The 18,595-nt window shown below is 45.7% G+C and overlaps 1 protein-coding gene across 1 annotated transcript; it reads right to left on the bottom strand.

Annotated features, from left to right (window-relative positions):
• Positions 1 to 27: 27 nt before the first annotated feature.
• On the bottom strand, positions 28 to 18,475 carry LOC129706917 (cytochrome b-c1 complex subunit 2, mitochondrial). Its single transcript, XM_055651560.1, has 14 exons — positions 18,324 to 18,475; positions 16,390 to 16,473; positions 14,926 to 15,075; positions 13,498 to 13,562; positions 11,020 to 11,076; positions 9,903 to 10,027; positions 8,517 to 8,614; positions 8,358 to 8,415; positions 7,768 to 7,863; positions 6,770 to 6,969; positions 6,609 to 6,689; positions 3,344 to 3,420; positions 1,758 to 1,911; positions 28 to 195 (listed from the first exon to the last, which is right to left on the bottom strand). The coding sequence occupies exons 1-14, from the start codon at positions 18,366 to 18,368 to the stop codon at positions 112 to 114; spliced, it is 1,374 nt and encodes a 457-aa protein (XP_055507535.1). The 5' UTR covers positions 18,369 to 18,475; the 3' UTR covers positions 28 to 111.
• Between the last annotated feature and the right edge of the window lie 120 nt (positions 18,476 to 18,595).

The raw sequence follows: 18,595 nt of genomic DNA, 5'->3' as shown, positions 1-18,595 counted from the left end.
TGTTGCATTAATAAAGGATACTGAGACTTTTCTGGGACAATGATATATACTTTATTAGCAGCGACTGTGCCAGTACAACTCAGTCAGGTTAGATTGGTTTGCAGAACAAGTTTACAATTCATCAACAAACGGTGTGTTCGCCAGGTTGCCGCTGGCGGCCATCGACTTCTTCCCAGAGACAAACATTTTCGCAGCCTGCAAAGCAGAGAGGGATTGCATTAGAAAATGGGCACAACAGTGTTTCTCGGGTTGGTTTGACATCTCCGAATCGCCTCTGAAATAGCCATTTCAAAATAAAAATGCTATTTGAATTCCCAATTTCCATTGCAATGGTTTTCCCAGTTAAGGATCTGTGTAAATGCAGAATGTTGTTCTAAAGGTTAATTCTTCCCAGTCCCATCAGCCATCATTGACAGGCTGAACTAAAACTTGAGGGGTTACAGCCTCTCGCAGAACTGCAGTGGCCCCAAGTGAATGCAGTGCTGTAGAGGGGAGCAGCTGAACCGCAACATCGGACACCACCGCACCGTCAGACACCGTGCTCACAGTCTCCAACACCCAAGGCTGAGCCAGTTACATCGAGAGATTGACACCGAGTAATCCCGATTGCTCAACTGGGAGAGGTGTTCCCTGTGACCCAGTGGATTGTGGTCCCTGTCAGGTGTACACAGAAATACTACTACATCCCTGGGTAACAGGCCCAAACTAATCTGATCAGAAAAGCATGTGATTGTATTTGTACAGTAGCTAGTATTTTATTATTTCAGGGGCAATACATCCTTGTCATCTAAACATCCTGTAGGTGAAGTGTAATACTCTGATTTGGGATTGGCTTTGGCTGGACTCTTGTTTTCCCCAACCCTGGACTGGACAGAGTCCTCCTACTCAGTTCACTGGGAAGATGAGTCAGACTAAGGATGGAGACCTGGCCCTGCGCCCATGTCCACGTGACACAGCGGTCGTCTGCACTAACTGAGCGTAGACACACGTAGGCAACTGGGCAGGGTAATGTCAATTCTTAAAGTGGAGAAAACAGCAGGGAGGTAAGGGACACATTAGTGTCAGTGACAGCAATGTACCAACATTATACCTTTACTTCCTTACCAGATTGTATGTCCATGAATATACTTGAACTTCTGCAGGTGTAGGGTAGAGCACACTGACTGGTTGCATCACGGCCTGGTGCAGCATCTCAAACGGCCAGAAATGAATGAGATTATAGAGAGTGGTGGACTCTGACCAGTCCATCACAGGTACTGACCTCGCCACCATCGAAGGGAACTATGGAAGACACTGCCTCAAAAAGGCAGCCAATATTATCAGAGACCCACACCACCCTGACCATGTTCCTAACTTTACTCCTGGGAAGGATCGTAGAGGTCTGAAAACCATGACCAAGTTTGAGAAGAGCTTTTCGGCCCTGAAACATCACCTAATCCTTTTCTCCAGGGTTGCTGCCTGACCTGCTGAGTTACTTCAGCATTTTGTGTCTATCGTCAAGAAGAGCTTCTTCTCAACAGCCATCAGGCTATTAAACACTGCACAACACTGGCCTCAGCATCTATGATGTTCTTTGGTTGCACTAAGGACTTTTTGCTCTGGTATTATTAACGTTTATATTTTTTCAAATGATTTTAATCATCCATGTTAATTTGTTTACGGGTCTGTTAAGCTGCTGCAAGTAAGAATATCACTGTTCTGTTGTTGGTCCATATGACCATTAAACCGTATTGGCCGCTACTCAAAGTGTGACTTACCTTCACCACATCGGTGACTGACACAGAGTCGAGCCGCTGAACCAAATCCACAGTGGCCACAAACGTGCCCGTCTCCAGCGCCTGGCAGCCAATCTCATCCAGCAGCTCATCAGATGATTCGGCATCCATCAACCACTTGGCTCTGAGCTGGTTCCTGCAAAACAAACCCACGCCCATCAAACAAGATGCTCAAAACAAAGGCTTTTCAACATTCTGCACGGCCATCAAAAACCTGCCCATCCTACCTGTTTCTGGTGACTGGGAATCAAACTTGAGTACTAGCGTCAGGGAGTCACATTGAAGCTTTATAGGACTTTGGTTGGGCCACACCTGGAGTATTGTGTGTAGTTCTGGTCGCCTCATTACAGGGAGGATGTGGAGGTTTTGGAGAAGGTGCAAAAGTGGTTTACCAGTATAATGCCTGGATTAGAAGGTATTAGCTGCAAGCATTTCCAGCTCACATCAGGGATTTTATTCTCAATGATGTCTAACATTAACTTGAGCAAGCCATTCTGTGTACTCAGACCTGGCAGTCAGCAGTGGGTAGTTTCTGATTCATCTCTATCCTATTACGGACATTGGACTTTGTCTCTGGAACTGATGTGCTAGAATGCTGAGAACTATATTTCGCACTCTTTTATATTTGAGTTTGGCCTATTGCATTTATGTATAGTATTACCTAATTTGAATTGGCTAGCACGCTAAACAAGCCTTTTCGCTGCACCTCAGTACATGTGAGAATATAATAAACTTATTATATAAATTAGTCTTTCCAGGTGCTGTAAAGGTTCACCTGCACCTCCTCCATCCTCATCTATTGCATCCGCTGCTCTAGGTATCAGCTGCTCTACATCAGTGAGACCAAGCGTAGGCTTGGCAATCACTTCGCCCAACACCTCCGCTCGGTTCGCAATAACCAACCTGATCTCCCGGTGGCTCAGCACTTCAACTCCCACCGTTCTGTACTGGGCCTCCTCCATGGCCAGAGTGAGGCCCATCGTAAATTAGAGGCGCAGCACTTCATATTTTGCTTGGGTAGTTTACACCCCAGCAGTATGAACATTGACTTCTCCAATTTTAGGTAGTCCGTGATATCTCATTCTTTCCCTTCGCCTTCCCAGCTCTCCCACAGCCCTCTGTATCCGCCTCTTCCTTTCTTCTTCCCGCCCCATATCAGTCTGAAGGGTCTCGACCCGAAACGTCGCCTATTTTCTTCGCTCCATAGATGCTGCCTCACCCGCTGAGTTTCTCCAGCATTTTTGTCTATATATAATAAACTTAAATCGCTGAACCATACTGAAAGTTGCCGTTGACCATGATGGAAGTATCAGCCAATACACCCAACCTCTAGCACTTGGTGCTGTCTCCTGTTGTTATACTATCCAGACCCGGGCACTGGATATTCTGCAGCTTACCTGTATCCACTATTATTGTACTTGGACTCATCCTAAACCTAAACTATCTTGGCAGTGGAGTTTAAAACTTTCCGCCAGGGATAGTTGCTGGATTTTGGTGTTTCCTTTGTGAGTGGCCCGATATCAGTGAACTTACGACAGCAAGATCACGGTCAATGTTATTGGGCTTACTTGGCTTGAGTAACATCAGCCTCAGTGACACTGCCTTCCACAACCTTCTGGACTTCTTTCAACGCAGCCTTGATAGTCTGGAATTCAAAGTTTACACATTTCATTCAACACAAAAGAGAGCAGCAAATAGTTTTATGACAATCATGATAGTTACTAATCATTCTGGCATTGCCAAACTCATGTGGCATAACATTCTCAGTTCCCATTAACCAAGTTGCAGCAGATGACGGCAATAGATGGGGTAAATGGACAGAGTCTTTTACTCAGGGTAGGGGAATCAAGAACCAGAGGATATAGGTTGAAGGTGAGAGAGGAAAGATTTCAGGGATCCTGAGGGGCAACATTTTTTTTTTTTTTACACAAAAGGTGGTAGGTACATGGAACAAGTTGCCAGAGGAGGTAGTTGAGGCAGGAACTAACATGATGTTTAAAAAACATTTGCACAAGTACAGTCGCCTCCATAATGTTTGGGACAATGACCCATCATTTATTTATTTGCCTCGGTATTCCACAATTTGAGATTTGTAATCGAAAAAAAATCACATGTGGTTAAAGTGCACATTGTCAGATTTTATTAAATGGTATTTTTATACATTTTGGTTTCACCATGTTGAAATTACAGCTGTGTTTATACACAGTCCCCCCATTTCAGGGCATCATAATGTTTGGGACACATGGCTTCACAGGCGTTTGTAATTGTAATTAAATGCCTCCTTAATGTAGGTATAAGAGAGCTCTCAGCACCTAGTCTTTCCTCCAGTCTCTCCATTACCTTTGGAAACTTTTATTGCTGTTTATCAACATGAGGACCAAAGTTGTGCCAATGAAAGTCAAATAAGCCATTATGAGACTGAGAAACATGAATAAAACTGTTAGAGACATCAGGCAAACCTTAGGCTTACCAAAATCAACTATTTGGAACATCATTAAGAAGAAAGAGAGCACTGGTGAGCTTACTAATCGCAAAGGGACTGGCAGGCCAAGGACGACCTCCACAGCTGACAGAAGAATTCGCTCTATAATAAAGATAAATCCCCAAACATCTGTCCGACAGATCAGAAACACTATTCAGGAGTCAGGTGTGGGTTTGTCAATGACCACTATCTGCAGAAGACTTCATGGACAGAAATACAGAGGCTACATTGCAAGATGCAAACCACTGGTTAGCCGCAAAAATATGATGGCCAGGTTACAGTTTACTAAGAAGTACTTAAAGGAGCAACCACAGTTCTGGAAAAAGGTCTGGTGGACAGATGAAATGAAGATTCTTATATCAGAGTGATGGTAAAAGCAAAGTATGGAGGAGAGAAGGAACTGCCCAAGATCCAAAGCATACCACCTCATCTGTGAAACACGGTGATGGGGGTGTTATGGCCTGTGCATGTATGGCTGCTGAAGGTACTGGCTCACTTATCTTCATTGATGATACAACTGCTGATGGTAGTAGCACAATGAATTCTGAAGTGTTTAGACACATCCTATCTGCTCAAGTTCAAACAAATGCCTCAAAACTCAATGGCCGGCAGTTCATTCTACAGCTAGACAATGATCGCAAACATACTGCTAAAGCAACAATGGAGTTTTTCAAAGCTAAAAAATGGTCAATTCATCAGTGGGCAAGTCAATCACCTGATCTGAACCCAATTGAGCATGCCTTTTATTTGCTGAAGAGAAAACTGAAGGGCCACCAAAACTAGCCCCCAATACCACAATCAGCTCGTTAGTTTTTATGACATTCAAGAGGAGGCTGTTGTCCTGACACCAGAGTGCCAGATCAGCCACCTCCTCCCAGTAGGCCTTCTCATTATTATCGGAGATCAGGCCCACCACCACAGTGTCATCAGCAAACTTGATTATAAAGTTGGAGCTGAACCTGGCCACACAGTCTTGTGTACAAGGAGTACAATAGGAGGCTGAGGATGCAACCCTGGGGGGGGGATCCTGTGTTCAGGGTGAGGGTGTTTGATGTATTTCTTCCCACCTTGACTACCTGGGGCCTGGCGGTGAGAAAGTCCAGGACCCAGGCACACAGGGGAGTGTTAAGCCCCAATTCCAGCAGCTTCTCAGCAGGTCTGGTGGGAGACTATCGTATTGAAGGCTGAACCGAAGTAAATGAACAGCATCCTCACGTAGCCCCCCCCCCCCCCCCCCCCCCCCCCCCATCTGGCTGTCAAGGTGAGAGAGAACGGTGTGCAGAACCTGGGAGACCGCATCGTCCGTGGATCTGTTTGGACGGTATGCGAACTGTAGCGGGTCCATGTTGCGAGGGAGGAAGGCGCAGATATGGTTCTTGATCAACCTCTCTAAGCATTTCATGACTACCGAGGTGAGGGCCACCAGTCGGTACTCATGAAATAAACACAGCTATGTATAAACACAGCTGTAATTTCTACATGGTGAAACCAAAATGTATAAAAATACCCTTTAATAAAATAAAATTGCACTTTAACCACATGTGATGTGGTTTTCTATTACAAATCTCAAATTGTGGATTACAGGGGCAAATAAATAAACGACGGGTCTGTCCCAAACATTATGGAGGGCATAATAGGATAGATTTAGAGGGATATGGGTCAAAAGCAGGTAGGTGGAATTCTTGTAGATGGGACATGTTGGTTGATGTGGGCAAGTTGGGCCGAAGGACCCGTTTCCATGGTGTATGACTCTATGAGATGAGTAAAGATTTGGACACTAGCAGGAAGTGGGCAGAATTTTGCCTGGATTTGAGGATATTATCAACAAGGATCCCTGTTTCAAGGCACATTACAGGAAGGATGTTGAGTCCTTGGAGAGGATGCATAGATTCACCAAGATGCAGCATGCATTAGAAAGTGTTAGCTACATGGAGAGACTGGATAGAGTGTTTTCTCTGCAGTGTTGGAGGTTGACAGGAGACCTGATACAAGTAACTAAATTGAGGCATAGGTAGGTAGGGTAGATGGTCACCAGCATTCCCCAGGGGTTGAAATGTCAAAGACTAGAGGATATAGCTTTAAGGAAAGAGGGGCAAAGTTTAACAAAGTGTGAAACAAGGTGGTGGGTGCCTGGAACACGCTACCAAGGGTGGTGGTGGAGGCAGATTTGATAGTGACCTTTAAGAGATTTTTAGATTGGCACATGGGTATGCTGGGAATGGAGGGATATAGATAACGTGCAGGCAGAGGAGATTAGTTTATCTTGGCATCATGTTCGGCACGGACATTGTGGGCTGAAGGGCCTGTTCCTGTGTTGTACTGTGCTATGTTACACCACGGATGATACGTACATCACTTGCAGAAGCAGATTGCGAGATAGTGTAGATGCCAAACAGCCCGGAATCAGAGTAACTGGCATTGAATGCCGAAACCTGTTGGTAAGATTATGTTGCAAGTTAGAGATAGCAAATGCAGATTTAAATAAATGTTTTACTACGGAAGCAAAACTCACTTCAAATGGCCCTGTGTTTTTCTTTAGTGCTGCCTGATACAACTTGCTGGCCACGTTGCTGCCCCTCTTGACGTAAGGTCCAGCAGCAAGAACCTGCTGCAAGACTCCAAACGCCAGGGCCTCGGGCGACCCAGTGGCTGCGCTCTCCGCTACCACGGCCGTGTGAACCAGAGGGCCACTCTTCTGATCACGGATCTCCCCTGTGGGCACACAGTTAACAAATCACCACAGGTATGGAAGGCCACCTCTCATGTTCGTGACATCACTTTCATCTGTCACGTGCCCACCTTTAAAGAATATATTTTCAAGTAAATATCTAGTTATGTTGTTATTTACATACTATATTTTTAGAGTTGTATAGAAAGATAGCATTAACCATTCGCACTAACATTTCTCATTTAATCTGTTGCACTTGGATTGGAATTTATTGTAATCGCAGACACAAGGAATTGCAGATGGTGGAATCTCGAGCCAAACACAAAATGCTGGAGGAACTCATCATGTTAAGCCGCATCTGGGGAGGGAATGGACAGGTGACATTTTGGGTCAGGACCCCTCTTCAAACTCTGAGACCTGAACTGTTGCAGCGCATTCCTTGCACAGACATTTTGTTAAACTCCCCTGGAGCCGAGGCCAAGATCACTTTAGTTGCATGTTATCCCCCCCCCCCCCCTTTCAATTTACAGTCCAATTAACCTACAAACCCGCAAATCTTCGGGATGTGGAAGGAAACCAGAGCACCCGGAGGAAACCCACACGATCACAGGGAGAACAAACAAACTCCACACAGACAGCACCCAAGGTCAGGATAACACTCAGGTCTCTGGCGCTATGAGGCAGCTGCTCTACCAGCCCCCCCCCCCCCCCCCCGATGACACAGTTAATGTCCCAAAATAGGCCATGTGCTGATGTTAGTTTCTCTGCAGACAGATTCTGCTGCTGGAGATGCAAAGTTCCCTGCAGCCCAGTGACCTGCGCACACCAATTGCAAACCTCACCTCCACGAAACTTGGCTGGGGCCCCAGCCACACCGGTACCGCTCCTCATGTTGAGGTAATGCTCGCCCACCTGCTTCAAAACTGAGTGGCTCACACCTGTGGGAGAAGATCAACAATATGAATGCACTGAACACAGGTTCTGGGGCAACTACACCCTGCAGCACCATGTCAATGTTAACCTCTCCACCTCAGATTCAGGGACAAAGCGAGTGACACTTCACCAACACGGCAGTGATCTCCAACACAAAACACATCGCAGTTGAATTTGGTTCCTTTTAATAAATTGCATTCCATGACTTTGATCAAGAAGGTTTAAATATATAGACACAAGGAACTGCAGATGATGGTTTACAAAAAAGACAAGTGTACTGGAGTAACTCAGTGGGTCAGCTGGCATTTCTGGAAAACATGGATGGCTGATGTTTTTGGGTCGGGACCTTTCTTCAGACTCAGGCTGCAGAAGGGTCCCAAAACGAAAAGTCATCTATCCGTGTTCTCCAGAGTTGCCGCCTGACCCGCTGAGTTACTCCAGCACTTTGTGCCATTTTTACGACTAAATGTGGAACATTTTGTGCAAGTATGACACTTACCCAGCCCCACAAGAGCCATTCTTCCAGTTGTGAAGTTACTTTGCACAAAGTGATGCAGCTATGGAGACACAACAGCACACTGGCATATTAGCAACGAACATCAATATTTGTTCCTTTCAAAGGTTTTTGAGTGGATGGTCTGCAGTGCATTCTTCTCACCTGCTCTGTGGTGTGCTGACCAATCATGAAATCTGGACAGTAGAGGGGGTTGCTCAGGGCACTGCGATAAGCAGCGGCATGCAAGTTCTCCAGGACACCTGCAACAACAACAACATCATTTTTTTTACATCCAACCATGGGTTGATAACTAGAAAGGCAAGCTGAAGGGTGTCCATACCCTGGTCCAGATGGGATACACAATAGGGTGCTGAGGGCAGGGAGGAGATCACTGAGGGCCTGTTCACTACCTCAAAACACCCCTCGTTCTAGAAGTGGTGCCCCAGCACCTGAAAACTGTGACTGTTAGAGCAGAGGAACAGGTCTTTTGGCAAATCACTCTCCACCAACTACAATGCCAATCTAATCTAACTGCGCAGTGGCACACCTAGTAAAGCCGCTGCCTCACAGTGACCTTGGAAGCTGTCTGTGTGGAGTTTGCATGTTTTCCCTGTGACCGTGTGGGTTTCCTACAGGTGCTCTGGTTTCCTCCCACATCCCAATAATGCGCAGGTTAATTGGCCTCTGTAAATTGCCCCGAGTGTGTAGGGAGTGGATGAGAAAGTGGAATAACCATCATCATCATTGAAAACATCAACGGGCACGGTACCTTACAATGCTGTGTACGACAGCGATCGCAACTTCTGCTGAAATGTGGATGGCCGTTGGTTCATCCGCCCTTTGACAGGTCTTGTTTTTGGTCCTACTGGGGGTCCCCAGCCCCCTCCTCACCTGGCAAACCAGGGTAGACGGGTTAGTCACCCTCTATCCGACCATGGAGCAGGTAGCAGAGGATTACATGGTACCCTTGGCGGGGGGGGGGTCCCTAACCTGACAGAACATGTGAAAGGGTGATCGATAGTGAGACAACTCCTCTACCAGCTGTGCCATTATACTAGAGATAAGTGTTTTGTGTCCGTTTGAAGATCTTCGCAGTTTCCAGCTTACAGGGCCACCCAGTGGATTTGTGAAGAATCACTTGTATGTGAAGCCTCCAAATTACATTAACAGAGTCAAGAGAGAGTCAAGAGTGTTTAACTGTGATTTATACTGACAAGAAGGAGGTTTCCAACCCAAAACAACGCCTATTCCTTTTCAGCAGAGATGTTGCCTGACCCGCTGAGCTACTCCAGCAACTTAGGGAATAATTAAATTTTTACTTGCAGAAACCTGAGAAGGAAATGGCCACGAAATGAACGATGAGGGCATCCCTTAGTGAACTCCAAGTGAATGCATCAGTCTGCAGTGACCCTGCTCCAAGCTGTTACAAAGTGCAGCTGCCAGTGGTGTTAAAGAGTGGTGATCTCGGGACCAGCACCTCAGCGTTTCAAAGATCACATTGCCACCCAGTTGCTTTACTATCGTCCAATCCGGGCAATCGACTCTCACCTAACTGTGTGTTCTGAGAGGCTACAGCATTGTCCAGTCTCAGTTTTGTAGGGAGTTCTGATAGTTCCCATGGCCTGAACTCCTGGGCCGCAGTGACGTTGATCAAATACTCCATCACTGTGTCACTGGGGAGGGGGAGGGGGGGGGGGGGGGGGGAAGAGAGAGAGAGAGAGAGACAATGGTTAGAAGCCCACAACAATTTGCATGTACATTGTGAAAAGGACGGCAAGTATTTACAGAGTGAGTGGTGAGTGCCTGGAACTCGCTGCTTGTGGTATGGTGGAAGAGGATACCATAGTGTTGTTTAAGAGGCTCGAATATGAACATGGACATGCAGGGAATGGAGGTATATGGCTCACGAGCAGGCAGAGGAAATTATGAAGAATTAACACAAGGAAACATCTCGGGTTTCAGAGAACAAGAGAGAAGATTAAATAATTAAACCAGAGACACAGATGGGAGTTGAAAGCAGTTGTCACAAAGGCTTGGTGTGACAGATTACCGTGCGCGCTATTTACAACCCATCACCGCTGCACGTGAGGGGCCCAAAGGGACCCTATCGATGACTCTCATAATATTATATATTTCCATTAGGTCTCCCCCCTCAACCTCCGATGTCCTGGATATAATAATATAAATTTGTTCAACTTTTTTGTGTAGTTGTTAATATCCTCTAATCCAGGCAGCATTTTGATAAATTTATTTTACACGTTCCAAGATTTTTTCTGAAGCCCCTACATCCGCTCTGTAATGGGGCGACCAGAACTGTATGTAATAAATACTACAAATGCAGCAGATCCAAACAAATCAACACCACCCAGTTAAGCTAACAGTAACAAATGAATGCTTCATAAAAATTGGTACAGCAAAAATAAAGCAGATGACAGACCAATTAATAATTCTAAACCCGAGCTCAATAGAGTTTAGCTAAACAAAGATATAAAAAAAACATAATCCAAGATAAGAGAATAGAAACCAGGTAGAAAGTAGCCGAATGGTGGAGTGGGTTCAAGGGACTGACTGCTCTGGCCCTTTCCTCCAACAGACGAACGTTTGAGTAAACTCCCAACCTCCAGCAGGGTTGATGTGATGTAAGATACAGTGGTCCAATACTCACACATAGTCTCGCATACATTCCACCGTGTAGATCATGTTTTCTCTTGTCGATGTCACACTGCAAAAGCAGAAAAGATCGGTCATTTAGATTCATTGAAGCAGGCCCTTCGGCCCACCATTTCCATGCCCACCAAGCTGGTATATTGAACTAGTCCCACTTGGCTGTGTTTGGCCCATTTCCCTTGATACCCTTCCTATCCACTTCACCAAGCAATTAACTGATATCAGCAGTAGCTCAGTGGCGTTTCCACAAACACAAGTGCCTTCCATATAAGAGAACTTGCCCTGCACATCTCCTTTAAACTTTTACCCCACAATACTTCAAATGCAGCTGAACCAAAGTCCTATAAAACTGCAATACAACTTCCACAATTTCCACAACTGGAAAATTACACTTGGCTGAGGAATAACAAAGAACTTTGAAAATATAATGCACTGTAGACGATTCTGTCCCAATTCTGGTCTGTACACAGTCTGATTTTATATAGATTATTCCTCACAATCTCTCAAAATCTCAATGCCAATGTGACACTACTACACTATTACAATACAGGAATAACATAGTATTAGTAGTAATCCACTGACTCCGACTGAGGAATGAGGATGGTTTGGATTGAATAATGCTTGAGGTCTTAGAACATAGAACAGGACAGCACAAGAACATGCCCTTTGCCCCACAATGTCTGTGCCGAACATGATGCCAAGACATCTCTTATCTACCTGTACATAATCTATCTCTCTCCATATCCATATGCCTATCCAGGTCTCTTAAACACTCTCTACGTCTACTGTACAGTACCATCCATAATGTTTGGGACAAAGACCCATCATTTATTTATGTGCCTTTGTTCTCCTCAATTTGAGTTTTCTAATAGAAAAAAAAATCACATGTGGTTAAAGTGCACATTGTCAGATTTTAATAAAGGCCATTTTTATACATTTTAGTTTCACCATGCAGAAATTACAGCAGTGTTTATACATAGTCCCCCCCCATTTCAGGGCACCATTATGTTTGGGACACAGCAATGTCATGTAGATGAAAGTAGTCATGTTTAGTATTTCGTGTTTAAGAAGGAACTGCAGATGCTGGAAAATCAAAGGTACACAAAAATGCTGGAGAAACTCAGCGGTTGCAGCAGCATCTATGGAGCGAAGGAAATAGGCAACGTTTCGGGCCAAAACCCTTCTTCAGACTGATGGGAGGTGGGGGGCGGGGAGAAGAAAGGAAAAAGGAGGAGGAGCCGAAGGCTGAGGGATGGGAGGAGACAGCCCGAGGGCTGAGGAAGGGGAGGAGACAGCAAGGGCTAACAAAATTGGGAGAATTCAATGTTCATGTCCCCAGGATGCAGACTAGGTGCTAGAGTTCTCTTATACCTACATTAAGGAGGCAGTTGAACACACCTGAGCAATTACAAACACCTGTGAAGCCATGTCCCAAACATTATGGTGCCCTGAAATGGGGGGTGCATAAACTGTACGTAAGCTGTACATAAACACAGCTGTAATTTCTACATGATTAAACCAAAATGTATAAAAATATCCTTTAATAGAATCTGACAATGTGCACTTTAACCGCATCTGATTTTTTCTATTATAAATCTCAAATTGTGGAGTACAAAGGCAAATAAATAAATCATGGGTCTTTGTCCCAAACATTTTGGAGGGCAATATGTCTGCATCCACCACCACCCCAGGCATCGCGTTCGAGGCAGCCACGACTCTCTTTGTACAAAAGTTACCTCGCACATCTCCTTTAATCTATTAAATGCATAGAAGACGACAGAGCCTTGATCTGACAGTGCATCTGAAAGATGTTACCTCCAGTGGTGCAGTTCGGTGACTGACACTCTAGGAACAGCCAGAGTTTCTAGAATAAAACACAATACTCTGCTTTGGAGTGAGGTGCATTGTGTGTCCAGCTCGAACCACAAGGTGCGGCACTCAGAGATGCTGCCCAACATTGAGTTGCCCCAGTTACAGGTAGTTCCCTCCGGTACTGATGCTTAGTTTATTGTTACGTGTACCGAGGTACAGGGAAAAGCTTTTTTCTTGTGTGCTGACCAATCAGCAGAAAGACTATACATGATTACAATCAAACCGCCCACAGTATACAGATACAGGATAAAGGGAATAACGTTTAGTGCAAGATACAGTCCAGTAAAGTCCAAGGATTTGCAATGATGTAGATGGTAGGTCAGGACTGCTCTCTAGTTGATGATAGGATGGTTCAGTTGCCTGATAACAGCTGATTAGAAGCTGTCCCTGAATCTGGAGGTGTGTGCTTTCACACTTCTGTACGTCTTGTCTGATGGGAAAGGGGAAAAGAGGGAGTATCCAGGGTGAGACTGGTCCTTGATTATGCCTTGCCGATGCAAAGTGGTGTAAATGGAGACAATGGAAGGGAGGTTGGTTTGTGCGATGGTCTGGGTTGCAAGGATGGCAAACGGGGAGAGAGAGAGAGCGTGTGGAGCAGACTCACCTCAGGCTGCCACCAACAGCTTCTATGCCACGGGTTATTTTGAATGATGAAACTCCCTTTGTGGTCTGTAACTCAGAACAGGATGTCAATTAACTTCAAGGAGAACTCTGAACTTTTCAATAAAGATGCAAACAACTTTGTTTTTTCGCCCCCTAAGATGCTACAAAATGAATCTCTTTAAAAAATGCCATGTGTTGCTTTGTCATTTTTTATCAGCCACTAAAAGACTTTTGCTCCAGCCAATTGTTCAATTATTTCAACCGTCGTATACACGTAAAAAACAATAATCACTCTGCATGTCGATCAAATATTGGACATGGAAACTACTTCAAGTGATAAATTTGAGAGGAAAAAAACTTGGGAGGCAATGGGTTTGACATCAAAGAGTTTGACTGTTGTAAAAAGAATCTATTGACCAAAACGAGATCTGCAGATGACAAAATTCTTAATAAAAAACAGAAAGTGAAAGATTTTCTTCTATTTGCATATGCTGCCTAATATAGTTAGAATGAGACAGGATGGAAGCATACCCTTCAGTCCACCGTGCCTATCCTTCAAATAACCCCACACTAATTCAATTTTATCATCGGTAAATTCCCATCAAATTTCTCTACATTCTACCACTACCTACACACAAGAGGTTATTTAAATTAACCGACCAATGAATGGGTTTTCAATTGAATTAATTGACTGAAAGAAACAGCATGGAAACATCAAATCCACACCAACCATTGATCAGCCATTCACGCTTGTCCTATGTTATCCCATTTTTACATCCACTCCCTACACACTCGGAGCAATTTACGGAGGCCAATTAACCTACATTAGGATGTGGGAGGAAACCGGAGCCCCTCAGCCCATCTCGTCCATGCCGAAAATGATGCCCATTTAAGCTCGTCCCATCTGCCTGGGTTTGGCTCATATCCCACTAAACCTTTCCCATCCTTGTCCAGGTGCCTTTCAAATGCTGTTATAGCACCGGACTCAACTACCTCTTAATTAAAACCCTGTTATTTAAAGCATATGGAATAAGCACAGTGGCGCAGTTAGTAGAGCTGCTGCCTCACAGCGCCAGAGACCCAAGTTCGATTCTGACCTCGGGTGCTGTCTGTGCGGAGTCTGCATGTTCTCCCTGTGACCACATGGGTTTTCTCCGGAGCGCTCTGGTTTCCTTCCACATCTCAAAGATGTGTGGGTTTGTAGATTAGTTGGCCGATGTAAATTTCCCCAAGTGTTTGTGGGGTGGATGAGGAAGTGGGATAATATAAAACTAGTGTAAACAGGTGATTGATGGTCAGCCTGGACTTGGTGGACCGAAGGGCCTGGTTCCATGTTATATCTTTCCATCAGTCAAAGACAAAGCTGAAAGGCATTTTGAAGGAGGTGCAGAGATTTTCCCGACTAGGTTTTCTGAAAGTCTCCACTGACCAGGTTGGCTGCCAGGCGCAGGGCGTGAGTGATGCCCAAGTTACTGGTGCTCTCATATCTGCTGCCCGCCTTTATGAAGACACCAATTTTCGAGGTCGGTGAGTAATTCTCCAGGGAGGCAATCACCAATCCATTTGACAACTTGGATACCTGCAAGAGAAACATTTAATTAACATAAAGACGCCATTATCCATATGAAATGCTGAATGCTATATCCTATATATTTCTTTAAAATCATTGTCATGATTTTTAGTTGCATCTTTTATTTCTGCAAGAAAATGCATGCAGAATCGTAAACTTATTCCGCCACACATACCAGATACCCCAACTCCATCATTGACTCCATCTACACTTTATGCTGCCTCGTGAAAGTAACTATTATAATGAAGAACCACTCTGGTCATTCTCTCTTCACCCCGCTCCTGTCCAGCACCAGCAGACTCAGGAACAGCTTCTTCCTCTCTGTTGTCAGGCTTCTGCACAGTCCATCCATAAGCTAGGGTACAGTCCGATTTTCCGACATACGTCACTGCCAACATTGGACTTTCTCTCTGGGACTGTTACAGTACAATACTGAGAATGGAATGGATAGGCAATTTTTTGGGTCGGGACTCTTCTTCAGAGACAAGGTCCTGACCCAGAACGTCGCCATGAATGTCGTCCATAGATGCTGCATGATCCGCTGAGTTACTCCAGCACTTTGTTTTCTATGCAAGATTCCACATTCTGCAATTCCTTGTGTCCACAAACAAGCACAAACAACTTTTCCATGCTGAGTTACTCCAGCACTCACTCTTTTATTCTGCTCAGGATTCCAGCAGTTCCTTGCGTCTCTGAAGTTTTCCCAATGATCAAACAACATGTACGTACCAAGCTAAGCTGCCGAGTTAAACTTTCCGGTCAACAGGTCACAGTTTGGCTCATCGTCTATTCTGCCATTAAATCATGGCTGATCTGTCTTTCCCTCTCAACCCCATTCTCCTGCCTTATCTCCATAACCTTAATGACACCCTTACTAATCAAGAGCCTGTCAATCTCCACTTTAGGCACAATTGCTGGAGTAACAGGCAGCGTCTCTGGAGAAAATGAATAGGTGACGTTTAGGGTCGGGACCCTTCTTCCGACCGATTGTTTGGGGGGGGACTGGAAACAAGAAAAGACCAGGACAAATCAGGGCTGCCAACAGATACACCCACAGTTACTGACCTGGTCAGTGAACTGACACACTGAGAAGCCCAGACCATCCATACTCAGATCCCAATTACAGCATTTAAAATGGTGCATATATTCAAGTCATGCACAGCTTGCTGAATGAATGATTTAGACAGCAGTAAGAGGAGGTGCAGGCTCAGTGGTGCCTGGCACACTGCTACATAAACCCATGGCCTTCAGACAATCTGTTCCACGTGGGCACACCTTCAAGAATGGGGTAAGCACACTTCAGCTGCGCCTGTGATCACTGACCTCTGGCTCCTGAGGTGGGAGTTTCTCCACATCCGCTGCAAACTCACTCCTGGGCGCGAGTCTGGCAGAGTAAAACCTCGCTGCCTGAAATAAAAAATTCACAAGAGTCAGCATGGATTGAGGGCCCCTGAAAGGTTTCCTCCCACATCCCCAAAACATGTAGGTTTGTAGGTTAATTGGCTTCTGTAAACTGTCCCTAGTGTCCAGGATAGAACTAGTGTGAACGGGTGACCGCTGGTCTGCACGGACACGGTGGGCCAAATGGCCTGTTTCCACACCGTATCTCTAAATTAAATCATATATTCCTACTTAGACTGTAACTAAGACTAAATATCTAAAACACCGTCGTTGAGGATAATTAACAGATTGGTGAGGAAAATAATTTTCACCCAAACTTCTTTCCTGCTGTAATCTGATTCTGATCTCCCAATCAACGTGGCAGGCTTTAAAATCTTCACTTTATCTGTAGCTGTAACACTATGTTCTACACTCGGTGTCTCTCTCTTTTACACCACCTTGATTATACACATGTATAGTAAGATTTTCCGTGAGCACGCAAAACAAAGATTTTCTATTGTTTCCTGGTATATGTGACAATAATAAATACCAACACCTCGATATAGGAAGGAAGTCATAAAATGGGAAAGAATGCTATAAAAGATTTATGAAGAGGTTGCCTCAACTGTTTGTGTAGAGAAGAGGCTGGATAGGCTAGGACATTTCTCCCTGGCGTGCAGGCGACCTTATAGAGGTGTATGAAATCATGAGGGGCATAAATGAGGTAAATAACTACAGTGTGTATGAAGAAACTACAGATGCTGGTTCACACTAAAGATAGACACAAAATGCTGGAGTAACTCAGCGGGACAAGCAGCATCGCTGGAGAGAAGAAATGGGTGACGTTTCGGGTCGAAACCCTTCTTCAGACTGAGACGGGAGAGGGAAAACTAGAGGTATGGAAGAGCACAAAGATCCTAGATAGTCCACTCGACGAAAAAGTCGTAGTAGGTCATGGGTAATCTTTAGCACCATTTCCGTAACCGGCTTCCGTCTCCGCTCTAGTATCTTTGCTTTGGTCATGGCGTCTTCATATTGCTATTATTTTACCAAATTCCACACAAACCATCTTTATTTGTCTCAGCTGCAGGTGATCATTTTCATATTCCTGCCTAGTCTTCCTTATTAACTTTGAACATACAAAATATTGCCATTAGGAAGAAGCTCCAGAAAATCCTGCACCCACTCCCCTCCGACAATCCTGCACCCATCCTGCACCCCCTCCCCTCCGACACGGACACGGAGCGAGATACGGCCAGGCACAAGGAAGGGAGAAGCACAAGAAACTAGAGCAAAAAAGAAGAGCTGCTGGGGGAAGTCAGCGGGTCGAGCAGCGTCTGGGGATGCAGACGAACGGTCGAGACAGTTTGTTGCTTCAGATTGCAGCATCTAGGGTATATCATGTCTGCATTTCAAGAGTCGAGGGTGTTTTATTGTCATATCTCCCAGATAGAACGATGACATTTTTATCATTTGGTTTGGAAGAACCAAATCTTCAACTGATCACCTGCGATCACAGTTTATATGGTGTACATAGAGGAATAACAACCACGGGAGGGCACCTCTGCAATGTCAGTGTGAAGGACAGGTTGGGCCGGCAGCTGCTGGAGGCGGCCGCGGCCTGCGGGCCGATGACCTTCAGTCGGCAAGCAGAGGCTAGGTGCTATCCCAAGCCAGGGCTCCCGCTGGGCCGAGCAGCCGGCCGTGAAGGAGAGCCTGCTCCAGCGTCATGGCAGTGCAGACCCATCCTGTGCTCGGCGGCGGGCGGGCACAGGCCTAGATCACGGTGCCGGGTCACCGGTCTCTCCTCCGCCTGCGGCCCGAAAGCACGGGCGCCGCGCGATGGCAACCGCCCGCCCCAAGGTGCGGACACTCACGGTGAGGTTTGTCAGCGCAGCGTTCACCCTCCGTACCGACCGCATCGTCTCCGTGCCTGTCCGCTGCCACAGTGCCCAGTGCACACTCAATATGGCGGCCCGGCGGTTCCGGGACACACTCAATATGGCGGCCCGGCGGTTCCGGGGCACACTCAATATGGCGGCCCGGCGGTTCCGGGACACACTCAATATGGCGGCCCGGCGGTCCCGGGACACACTCAATATGGCGGCCCGGCGGTTCCGGGACACACTCAATATGGCGGAGAATCGTG

Source organism: Leucoraja erinacea, chromosome 20, assembly GCF_028641065.1.
Source record: "Leucoraja erinacea ecotype New England chromosome 20, Leri_hhj_1, whole genome shotgun sequence".
NCBI classification, from domain to species: Eukaryota; Metazoa; Chordata; class Chondrichthyes; order Rajiformes; family Rajidae; genus Leucoraja; species Leucoraja erinaceus.
This window is presented reverse-complemented; position numbering and strand designations above follow the sequence as displayed.

Coding starts and splice junctions, on each gene's coding strand:
- LOC129706917 (XM_055651560.1), bottom strand. CDS start 18,368: ATGCGGTCGGTACGGAGGGTGAACGCTGCGCTGACAAACCTCACC. Junction 16,474..18,323: donor CTGCGCTGACAAACCTCACC/GTGAGTGTCCGC, acceptor TTTTTATTTCAG/GCAGCGAGGTTTTACTCTGC. Junction 6,690..6,769: donor AAAACACAGGGCCATTTGAA/GTGAGTTTTGCT, acceptor TCTTACCAACAG/GTTTCGGCATTCAATGCCAG.